At 43.9% G+C, this 12,322-nt stretch overlaps 1 protein-coding gene across 2 annotated transcripts in view; it reads right to left on the bottom strand.

Moving 5' to 3' along the window:
• The window catches only part of VPS53 (VPS53, GARP complex subunit), a 124,544-nt gene that overhangs the window by 47,388 nt on the left and 64,834 nt on the right, over window positions 1-12,322 (bottom strand). For both annotated transcript variants that reach the window (XM_027517369.1, XM_027517370.1), the window contains exon 13: window positions 7,406-7,500. In XM_027517369.1, coding sequence (XP_027373170.1) covers window positions 7,406-7,500 — 95 coding nt within the window. The remainder of the gene's footprint in view (window positions 1-7,405; window positions 7,501-12,322) is intronic.

The raw sequence follows: 12,322 nt of genomic DNA, 5'->3' as shown, positions 1-12,322 counted from the left end.
GCTTATGATCTTAAGATCTCAAGATGCCAATAAATTGCTAGTTTTGCAGTACAGACACTACAAACAATTTGTTTTAGACAAAGAAAATATGAGAGGAAATCAGACAGAAAATTCCATAGCAGATTCAGGTGAAAGAATAAAGGCCTAGAGTCAGAAGTATAAAGGACTTCCCTGGTGGTCTAGTAGCTAAGACTGCATGCTCCCAATGCAGGAGGGCCCGGTTTCAATTCTAGTACACATCCCCCCAAAAAATTTCTTAAAAAAAAAAAAGTACAGAATACGATGTGAGAGACAGAGGATGGGAAGATGGCGCGGGCTGGCCGAGGCAGAAGATCCCTGCAGTTAGGTTCACACACATCTGAATTCCCACAGCAAGCCAGTGTCGTACCTTTCACCCCTCCACGCTGTGTTCCAAAATGGGTTTTTGGTCTCTCTCTTACCCTAGGCTGTAAGCCTATAAACTAGGTACCTTGCTGCGTGCGTTATAAATACAATCTCATTTAACCCTCAAAGCAGCCCTGATCAGAAGGCATTAATACCCCCATTTTAAAAATGAAAAAACTGATGCTGAGAAAAATAATATAACTTGCCCTAGGTCACAGAATTTATTGGAGCTAGAATTTGAACTGGGGCCTGACTCCCAAGCCAAGCTCTATCAACTACCCAAGGCTTTGATTTCAAATCTCAAAAGCGCTACACAGACCTGTGGTGTCTCAATGACTGCTCGGATTCACTTTCTCGCCAGCTTAAAGAAAGACATCATGGGTGTGGATGGCGTCTTTTGCCTTCTTCCCTGTAACTTGAGCTTTTAACCCAAGAACTGTATGAGCATTTCAGGGGAGCCATGTAGAATACTGCTGGGAGTGCCGCTGATACGAAAAGCCACCTGGGAACAAAGACTACTTCAGACGATGGCAATAGAGGGAAAGATTAAAACACAGAGAGGAAAACCACACTGCAGACCAAGCTTAGGTAAGGATGACCAAGGCTGTTTTTCCTGGTGGATCTGCAGGCAGCATTCATAGAAATGGTATTTTAATTGGAAAGTACAGGAGAGGTGGCTCCAAAAGAGGAAGATGGTAGTCAGAAAAAGTGGGCAAGAGGATGAGTGTGGGCGAAGCAGCTTAAGACCCCAGGAAGGTAGACAGCTTGTTCATCCAAGGGTACATGCAAGCTTCACAGGTGGCTAAAGAACCTGCATGCCAGTGCAAGAGACATTAAGAGACGCGGGTTCCATCCTTGGGTCAGGAAGATCCTCTGGAGGAGGGCACAGCAACCCACTCCAGTATTCTTGCCTGGAGAAACCTATGGACAGAGGAGCATGGTGAGCTACAGTCCACAGGATCACAGAGTCAGATACGACTGAAGCGATTTAGCACACATATACCCCTTCCTTTTGACTGGGACAGGAGGGTTGGCTCTGGTGTGGTCAGTGGGGTTGGAGAGCCCCAACCCCAGATAACCCAACAGAGCAGATATATAACTAAATGGAAAATACTGGGAACAAGTTTCTCACGGCTGTAGAGAGCAGTTACAGACGTGGGAACAGGGAGGCTCCAGTAACCGCTGTGGTGTTAGGTTAGAATTGGAGTTACTGGCATAGACTGATGGGTTTAAATACATAAATAGGTATAAAAGGATAAAAATATACACATACATGTATTTCTTAGCTCCCTCAGCATGGAGGACCTAGAAGCACGGTACTCAAGCAGTAATGAACAGACCTGATGAGCAGCACTTAGTTTCTAAACATCTCCCGCCAAGGGAACGAGGGATCCTGGAAAAATGGATGACTCCGGGGCTGAGTTAGGAAAGTACAAGATGAGCCTGGTGTATTTTGCTGTGCCAGAAAGAAAGTGCTCAAAAAACACTAGGGGCATACAAAAAGGATGGAAACCCAGCTGGAAGGGGCCAAGTCAAGGACAATTTGACCATTAAAACAAATAATGATGGACCCTGGAAGAGAAGAAGAACATTAGTGGAAAAACTGGTAAAACCCAAATAAGGCCTGGAGTTAAGTGACTAGTACTGTATCAGGGTTAACCAGCTGGTTTTGATGATAACTATACTACAGTTATGTAAGATGCGAACATGGAGGAGTTTACGAGAGGGAATATGGAATATCTGCACTATTTTTGAAACTTTTCTTAGGTCTAAATTTATTCCAACATAAAGTTAAAAGATAAAAAGATAGTAATGGCTATAAACCCACTGAATAAAATAGGAATCCACATGTCCATGCTGATAAATAAATGGAGAAAAGAGAAAGCTGTTTCTTAGAAGAAATGCAGAAGGAATGATGGGATTAGAAAAATAATTACATGGCAACTCTCTTAGTAATAAAGGATTCAGACAAATGTCATTAACGAATGGTAAAATAAGTAAGTAAAGTATGAGAAAAAAGCTATTTATATGGGTTCAAGGTTAAGTAATTAACACTTATTAAATACTTATTAATTAACCTGGCCGATACCATCTACACCAAGTAGTAAAAATGAGCAGCACAAGTTATGAGACACGTTGACGCTGTATGTCTCATGACAGGAGTCACTGAGAAAAACACGGCACCACTTCTGTATGAATCATGAGTCACGAGTCTGCAGCAGTCAGAACCAGACTGAGGGACATTCCACAAAGTAACTGGCCTGCACTCATCAAAAATTTTCAGGCTATGGAAGATAAAGAAAAGAATAAGTTATTCTTCTGGATGGAACCAAGAGTTGTGACAAATAAATGTAACCTGCGATCCTGGAATGGATTTGGGATCTATAAAAAACAGGAGTGGGACAAACAGGGAAAGCGAATGGGGTCTATGGATTCAATGCAAGTGCTGTGTCAACGCTACCTTCTTGACTTTAATGACTACACTGCGGCTATGTGGGGCTGCCAGGTGGCTCAGTAGAAAAGATCCGCCTGCCAATGCAGGAGACATGGGTTTAATACTGGGTGGGGAAGATCCCCTGGAGAAGGGAATGGCAACCCACTCCAGTATTCTTGCCTGGAAAATTCCATGGACAGAAGGGCCTGGCGGGCTACAGGCCATAGGGTCACAAAAGAGTCGGACACGACTTAAGAGACTAATAAACAAACAAAAAACAATGTGTATATATACATGAGAATGTGTCTGTCTGTGAGTGTGTCTGCTCAGAGGTGGGAGGGACAGCTGTTAATGGAAGAATCTGGGTGAAGGATTCACAGGAGCTCTGTGTACAATTCTTGGAACTCTTTTGAAAGTTAGAAGTTAATTCAAAACAAATGATAAGCAACGTCTTTTTACAGGAAACTCTAGGCTTGACCAAGCTAGAAGCAGTGGCAGGCTCTATTTCAACAAAAGCTATTACAGAGAACTCAGGAGAATGGGCAGGAATGGAGTCACTAATAATTTCTCAGCCTGAAAATGTCACTGAACAGAGTGAAGAAAAAGTGGTTATGGAGAGAAATCAAATGGGCAGAAATGGAGTCACTAATAATTTCTCAGCCTGAAAATGTCACTGAATGGAGTGAAGGAAAAGTGGTTATGGAGAGAAATCGCTTCTGCAAGAGTGAGCCAAAAAAAATGACTACATCTCCAAGAGTAGAAGAGATACAACTAACTTCCTCCTTGGACATAAACAAAAACTGAGACACCGGCTCAGGGCATGGAAGGACAGCTCGGCCCAGCCGGGTGAGAGGTGACTTCGGGACAGCCCCGCTCCTGCCTCCTCCCTGGGCACTGGCTCCGCTGTCCTCCTGCTGCTGCTGGACCCTGGGCTGGGGCAGGTGCTGCCAGGACTCTCCCCAGGTAGGGAGGGCGCTACAGAGATGAGAGAGTGGACCCCACGCCAGGCTCAGCCGAGAGCTGGCAGCACCGACCAGGCCACCCAAGCACCTGAGAACCTGGAACTGGGTCACCAGAAGGGCAGGGCAGACGCGGCTCCTGAGCCCTGTTTTCTTGTGCCAGGTGCCGACATGTCGTATCATTTCACCCTCGCCGCTAATCCTGCCAGCGGGGCTTTATTCACTCAACTGTAGAGGGTGTAAAACAGACTCGGAGAGGTGAGGACCAGAGCTGGGGGCCCGAGGCAGGGGGTGCAGGGCTTGGATGCAAGTGCAGGTCTGTCTGGCACCCAGGCCCATGCTCTTTCCACTACCTTGGGTTGGGTCTCTGTCCTCGGGGAGCTTGTGAATGGCCTCAGGTTTTCCTCCTTGCAGAGCTACAATAGGAGTAGTGATTTGCCCCCAGTCAGTGCCCACTTGAGTTCCTTCCCCAGTCTTAGGATTCTCTGACTTTAGGAAGGACTTTGAAGAACCTCTTGAAACTGTACTCAAGATACCGTGTGGGTTCACGTGGATTTTTTTTTTTGGCAAAGAGGCCTGTGGTTTTGGTTGGTTCTCGGAGGGGTCTATGACTCAAGGGTAACAACCCACTGCTTTAGGCATTATTCTGTTTGATGCTCTCCTGTAACAGATGAGGAAATGGGTTTCTTGAACTTGATTTCCTGCTCCCAGCTTTTGCTGCTTATTCTGGAGCGAGAGCAGCCCAGCCTACGCAGTTGTCCTATGAGAAGCTTCCGCTACTGCCCTCGTGCTGTGGAGCGTTCCGGCGAGGCCAGGCGGCAGGCTGAGGGGCCAGCACTGCATTTTTTCAGAGAGAAATGGAGAGTCCCTAAGGAAGGGAGGGCTGGCCCTTTGCCCAAAGCCTCATGAACAATGAGTGTGCTTTATATGAATTGAGGCCATGTGAGAAGAGCGGATCCCAGGATGATACCAGATAATCTACAAAATGACTTTTTTTTTTTCTTAAACTGGACAGGTTTGGGGAAACCACATGGTTATCTCAGATATGCACTTTAAACTCTGGACCCAACAGCTTTCAAGCCTTTCTAAAAATAAGAACTTGGATTGATAAGAGAAGATAGGGGTTTGGCCCATAATAGTCATACAGGTGGGCTGCTTCAAGACCTGTTCATCTAACAGGCAAATAGCAGCTCCTTTTTCCTTTCCTGCAGAGGTGTCTTATTAGTAATCTTGAGAAAAAACTTTGTGAATGCAGAAGACAGGATGTTTTTAAAAAAAAAATAATAGTAACTATTTAACAGATGAGGAAATAATTCCTTAAACTTGATTTTAGTAGTCTGCCCTTCTGCACGCCTATGGATGTAAGCCAAATGGATAGAGAGCAGGAGGAAAACTGAGGCTTTACAAGGCAAAAGATGTCAAGGCAACTTTTTTTTTTGCTGGGTAGGTGGCAGGGAGGAGGTTGTTTTTGTTAACATAGAAGCTCTTTCACAAATTAATCTTCTGGGGTTTTAATATGTAATTTGTAATATGATTACAAAATATTCATTTTGTACTCAACGAAGAAAAGAATAGAAGCAACCTATCACCAATTCAATGGACATGAGTTTGAGCAAACTCTGGGAGATAATGAAGGACAGAGGAGCCTGGGGTGCTGCAGTCCATGGGGTAGGGGTCACAAAGAGTCGGACACAACTTGGCGAATGAACAACAATAAAATAAAATTGTTGAAGAACAATAATGTTCCAGGTAAGACACAAATACCCACTTGAAATGTTCTCTTAATTTTCTGGTTTACCCTTGGAATATACTTTTAAGTAAGAATGTGCTAAAATGAAAGAAGCATTAAAAAAAAAAAAGAGGGGGAAGGACTAGAGCTCAGGACCTAAGTGCTTTCCCAGAGAACGCCCCTTGAGGAGCTTCTTAGAGCCGCTGCCGTCCCCTGTGAGCCGCTCTCTGGTCCTCCTAAACATACACTTTAGGCTACAGGGCCTCTTCTCGAAGCCTGGACCAGCCTGCCTCCAGTCAGTTCGACTTGTTTCAGAAACCTGGCCTTTCCAGACTGGGCCTTCCACAGTTGCTCTGGCTGTGGACAGAGATTCAGGGATGAAGAGAGCATAGAAGTGGATACTGGAACATGACCACACTCTGCTGGCTGTGAGAGCACTCATGACCATATTCAACTGGCTGTGGTTGCAGTGGGCTGCTTGGTAAGCATTTTCTGGAGCCCCTGCACTTGTAAAAAGCATGTATATTAAAGGGATGATAATCCATCAAAGAAAATAAGAAGCCATCAGTCCAAACAGACAAAAACAAACAAACCAACAAGTGGGGGAGAAGAGGAAGCTCTTCCTTGTAGTAGAATTCCAATGAGTAAATGTAGAAGAAATGATAGAAACCCACAGTGTTTGGCAAACACTACAGTAATCACTGTCAGGCAGGAATTGTCAAGAGCTGTGACAATGAGGGGCGAAGTGACGAGACAGGGGACACTTACGTGGTCCTGAAGTATCCCCCCACAAAATACTTATTATAAAGCAAAAGCGCAGCTTTATTGGGAAAAAGCTGGCAGACACCACTTCAGCAACTGGTCAAGGTCAACCTCAGCAGTAACAGGACAAAGCCACGTGAGATGCCCCTCCTGACATCGTGTGCTGAGCACTGAGGAGGACACAATGTCACCTCTGTGGTGTTCTTGCCCCAAACACATAATCTGGATTTAATCAAGAGGAAACATCACAAACAGAAATTGAGGGCTTTGGACAAAAGAGCTGGTCAAACACTTTTCAAAAGCGTCAAGGTCATGAAAGACAAAGAAGGGACTGAGGAACTGTTCAAGCTTAAAGGAGACTAAGGAGACCTGACAACTAAACGCATGACTGGGTCTTGGACCAGAGGAAGGACATGCAGGGGAGAGCAGCACCTCCCTGATTTTGATCACTGCGGTTCTATAAGCTGCTGCCATTCTCTGGGGGCTTCCCAGGTGGTGCAGGGGTAAAGACCCCGCCCGCCAATGCAGGAGACGTGGGTGCAATTCCTGGGTCAGCAGATCCCCCGGGGAAGGAAATGGCAACCCACTCCAGTATTCTTGCCTTGGAAATCCCATGGGCAGAGGAGCCTGGTGGGCTACAGTCCATGGGGTCACAGAGAGTCAGACTTGACTTAGCAACTAAACAACCACCACCATTCTCTGGACAAAGGATGTAAGAGAATTCTTTTATAACTTTTTGGTGAATCTAAATGATTTCAAAATGAAAAGTTAAACAAATTATACTTGAAAACATATACATCAGAGTTGAGGCTTTCATTCTCCACTTTTCAGCACCTCACACCGTAAAGCCTGGCAGGCTGACATGCAGACGTAAGGGCTCAGGCCCATCTCGGAACTAGGTGCTGGGACCTGTTTGGGAGGGCCTTAGAGTCACATTCAGGCTTCTGAGATTGATAGACATAATACATCATAACACTCAAAAACCAAAAAGTATCCTTAGCAGCTTTCCAGGGAGGGTCATGGGCATGCCAAGTCCCTCCTTCAACCTCTAAAAGGAGCTGTGCCCTTGTGAGGCCCCTCCCTGACTCGAGGCGGGAGAAATGGCAGGAGAAAGCAGCAAAATGGTTGTCAACTCACTTGTCCTGGGACTCAATGTACACGTAGAGATGCGGCTCAAAACACTTGGAAACAATGCCGTGAAATGGATTGTCTGGGGCTTTAGGCTTCTTAGGCTGTAAAGGGAAAAAAAGAGAGAAAAGGAAAGATAAAAAGAAACTCTATACTTGAGCCATTTTTGCAAATTTTCCAGCAGTTTCAACAAAAACATCCCTTCAAAGTTCACTCCTAACTTACAGAAAAGAAGCACGTGGTGTAACTAGACTGGGACTATGTCCTGTATTATAATTCATGCCAGCTTGTGAATAATAAACCAGCTTTGTTGGCATCATTTATGTGCTCTGTGCAGTGAAAGATTTACAGCTACTGTGATAACACATGCATTTTCAATTTGGAAGGTCTTCATCATCTGACTGATGTTTGAAAAATGCAAATTCTTGCTAATAATCAGCACCTTATAGCTGGGCAGTGCCTTGGAATGTCTAAAGTACTTTTACAGTCTAGTTTTGAAAGCCTCAATTTACTGCTTGTTATTATCGGCCAAGCGCTTTGATATGAAATAACATCTCATCTACTCCTCACAACAACCCTCAATGTAGGAATTATGACTACTATTTTACACTAAAAGAAGGGCTTCCCTGGTGGCTCAGCTGGTAAAGAATCCATCTACAGTGACGGAGACCTGGGTTCGATCCCTGGGTTGGGAAGATTCCCTGGAGAAGGGAGAGGGCTACTTGCTCCAGTATTCTGGCCTGGAGAATTCCATGAACTGTATAGTCCACGGGGTCGCAAAGAGCTGGACACGACTGAGCGACTTTCACTTTCACTACACCTAAAGAAATGGAGGCACAGGAGGTGTTAGCAGCCTGCCCCCAGGCACAGGGTGGCGTCTCCTACCTCCTAAACCAGAACTCTTCCTATTAGATCACTGCTGTTCTTGCACTGCTTCCTGACTGCTGAATTTCATCAACAAATAGGAAAAAACAAAAACAAGAAGGGTAGGGGGCCAACACAGGGTTGCTAACTTTTCATTTTGCTACTTTATACTCTCAATATTCTCGCCACAAGTTCCTAAAAGAGTATTTTATACTTAAACCTTTTAAAAGAGAAAACAGCTGCATAAAGGCAGTTCTTCCCAAGAAGAGACAGTTAGTTGGTGACCTTATACCAAGATAGAAAGATAGATAGGTAGATAGACAGGCTGGCTGTTTTATCTGTATTTTTTGCCTTGCATCAGCGAAAACATGGATCAGCCCTGGTCCCCAACTGATGCTGGGAAAATTGTATCTGATAAAAAGGTTATCTGGATAGGCAAGCATTTAAAAACTACTATTTGCTACATGATAGAGTAGCCATCATGGTCAACAAGAGAGTCCGAAATGCAGTACTTGGATGCAATCTCAAAAACGACAGAATGATCTCTGTTCGTTTACAAGGCAAACCATTCAATATTACAGTAATCCAAGTCTATGCCCCAACCAGTAACGCTGAAGAAGCTCAAGTTGAACGGTTCTATGAAGACCTACAAGACCTTTTAGAACTAACACCCAAAAAAGATGTCCTTTTCATTATAGGGGACTGGAATGCAAAAGTAGGAAGTCAAGAAACACCTGGAGTAACAGGCAAATTTGGCCTTGGAATACGGAATGAAGCAGGGCAAAGACTAACAGAGTTTTGCCAAGAAAATGCACTGGTCATAACACCCTCTTTCAACAACACAAGAGAAGACTCTACACATGGACATCACCAGATGGTCAACACCAAAATCAGATTGATTATATTCTTTGCAGCCAAAGATGGAGAAGCTCTATACAGTCAACAAAAACAAGACCAGGAGCTGGCTGTGGCTCAGATCATGAACTCCTAATTGCCAAATTCAGACTTAAACTGAAGAAAGTAGGGAAAACCACTAGACCATTCAGGTATGACCTAAATCAAATCCCTTATGATTATACAGTGGAAGTGACAAATAGATTTAAGGGACTAGATCTTATAGACAGAGTGCCTGATGAACTATGGACGGAGGTTCGTGACATTGTACAGGAGAGAGGGATCAAGACCATCCCCATTGAAAAGAAATACAAAAAAGCAAAATGGCTGTCTGAGGAGGCCTTACAAATAGCTGTGAAAAGAAGAGAAGTGAAAAGCAAAGGAGAAAAGGAAAGATATAAGCATCTGAATGCAGAGTTCCAAAGAACAGCAAGAAGAGATAAGAAAGCCTTCCTCAGCGATCAATGCAAAGAAATAGAGGAAAACAACAGAATGGGAAAGACTAGAGATCTCTTCAAGAAAATTAGAGATATCAAGGGAACATTTCATGCAAAGATGGGCTTGATAAAGGACAGAAATGGTATGGACCTAACAGAAGCAGAAGATATTAAGAAGAGGTGACAAGAATGCACAGAAAAACTGTATAAAAAACATCTTCATGACCAAGATAATCACGATGGTGTGATCACTCACCTAGAGCCAGACATCCTGGAATGTGAAGTCAAGTGGGCCAGAGAAAGCATCACCACGAACAAAGCTAGTGGAGGTGATGGCATTCCAGTTGAGCTATTTCAAATCCTGAAAGATGATGCTGTGAAAGTGCTGCACTCAATATGCCAGCACATTTGGAAAACTCAGCAGTGGCCACAGGACTGGAAAAGGTCAGTTTTCATTCCAATCCCAAAGAAAGGCAATGCCAAAGAATGCTCAAACTACTGCACAATTGCACTCATCTCACACGCTAGTAAAGTAATGCTCAAAATTCTCCAAGCCAGGCTTCAGCAATATGTGAACCGTGAACTTCCAGACGTTCAAGCTGGTTTTAGAAAAGGCAGAGGAACCAGAGATCAAATTGCCAACATCCACTGGATCATGGAAAAAGCAAGAGAGTTCCAGAAAAACATCTATTTCTGCTTTATTGACTATGCCAAAGCCTTTGACTGTGAGGATCACAATAAACTGTGGAAAATTCTGAAAGAGATGGGCATATCAGACCACCTGACCTGCCTCTTGAGAAACCTATATGCAAGTCAGGAAGCAACAGTTAGAGCTGGACATGGAACAACAGACTGGTTCCAAATAGGAAAAGGAGTACGTCAAGGCTGTATATTGTCATCCTGCTTATTTAACTTATATGCAGAGTACATCATGAGAAACGCTAGGCTGGAAGAAGCACAAGCTGGAATCAAGATTGCTGGGAGAAATATCAATAACCTCAGATATGCAGATGACACCACCCTTATGGCAGAAAGTGAAGAGGAACTAAAAAGCCTCTTGATGAAAGTGAAAGAGGAGAGTGAAAAAGTTGGCTTAAAGCTCAACATTCAGAAAATGAAGATCATGGCATCTGGTCCCATCACTTCATGGGAAATAAATGGGGAAACAGTGTCAGACTTTATTTTTTTGGGCTCCAAAATCACTGCAGATGGTGACTGCAGCCATGAAATTAAAAGACACTTACTCCTTGGAAGAAAAGTTATGACCAACCTAGATAACATATTGAAAAGCAGAGACATTACTTTGCCAACAAAGGTCCGTCTAGTCAAGGCTATGGTTTTTCCAGTGGTCATGTATGGATGTGAGAGTTGGACTGTGAAGAAAGCTGAGCGCCGAAGAATTGATGCTTTTGAACTGTGGTGCTGGAGAAGACTCTTAATAGTCCCATGGACTGCAAGGAGATCCAACCAGTCCATTCTGAAGGAGATCAGCCCTGGGATTTCTTTGGAAGGAATGATGCTAAGGCTAAAACTCCAGTACTTTGGGCCACCTCATGCGAAGAGTTGACTCACTGGAAAAGACTCTGATGCTGGGAGGGATTGGGGGCAGGAGGAGAAAGGGATGACAGAGGATGAGATGGCTGGATGGCATCACTGACTCGATGGACGTGAGTCTCAGTGAACTCTGGGAGTTGGTGATGGACAGGGAAGCCTGGCGTGCTGCGATTCATGGGGTCACAAAGAGTTGGACATGACTGAGTGACTGAACTGAACTGATTTGCTACTAAATTTCCTTTCAAAACATCTAAAAAATAAACAAGATCTTCCTACATGTTTCTGTTCCTAAAAAGAGAAAAAGCCAATTGTATCTATGTTTTGTTTGTGGGCATTTGAAAATAGATACAGGTCTCTGAGGCTTTGCTGGGGTTGATACAAGAGTACAATTTGGATATAAATCAGCACTTATACTCGTTGAACTAAACTGTTCATATCTCTTAATAAACCGGAAAAGCTAAGCTCCTAAAGACAGACAGAAATAATGATTACCTTCTAGTAATCAAAAAAAACCAAACAAACCCTGAAATGCTTAAAAACATCTATAAAAACTGGTAATGATCACCCGAAACGTCAACTGTAGACATACCGCATTTAATCTCATATCTAGCTCTATTCCCTTTTCACCTTCTAAGAATTCCATGTCTTTATTTACTTATTTGGCAGGATTTGAAGAAACTCTGGTTCTTCCTAAGACTAACTATAGTCTGAGCTATTTTCTCTTACCATCCAGAAGCCACTGCCAAAGTCAGGCCTTAGGCTGAGATTGTAAGAGACTCTGGGCTTCCCAGGTGGCATCAGTGGTAAAGAAGGCACCTGCCAATGCAGGAGATGTAAGAGACGCGGGTACGATCCCTGGATCGAAAAGATCCCTTGGAGGAGGACATGGCAACCTACTCCAGTATTCTTGCCTGGGGGGTCCCATGGGTAGAGGAGACGGGCGGGTTGCATGGGGCAAAGAGTTGAACATGACTGAAGTGACTTAGCACAAAAGACCGGGTTAATTTGAGTTTAAATTGGCTAGATCCAAAGTTCTACTTCATTTTATAGATATCTTAGGGGTTTCTCTACATTTCCATTAGTTTAGAATGAGGGATCTGTGATGCAATGTGATGACTGTGAAGGTGTGGTCCTTATCTGTTTTACATTTTCCAAGTCAGTTACTTGTATTTCAAAA

Source organism: Bos indicus x Bos taurus, chromosome 19 (genome assembly GCF_003369695.1).
Source record: "Bos indicus x Bos taurus breed Angus x Brahman F1 hybrid chromosome 19, Bos_hybrid_MaternalHap_v2.0, whole genome shotgun sequence".
NCBI classification, from domain to species: Eukaryota; Metazoa; Chordata; class Mammalia; order Artiodactyla; family Bovidae; genus Bos; species Bos indicus x Bos taurus.
Note: the sequence above shows the minus strand (reverse complement) of the source record. Positions and strands in the feature narration are given on the sequence as shown.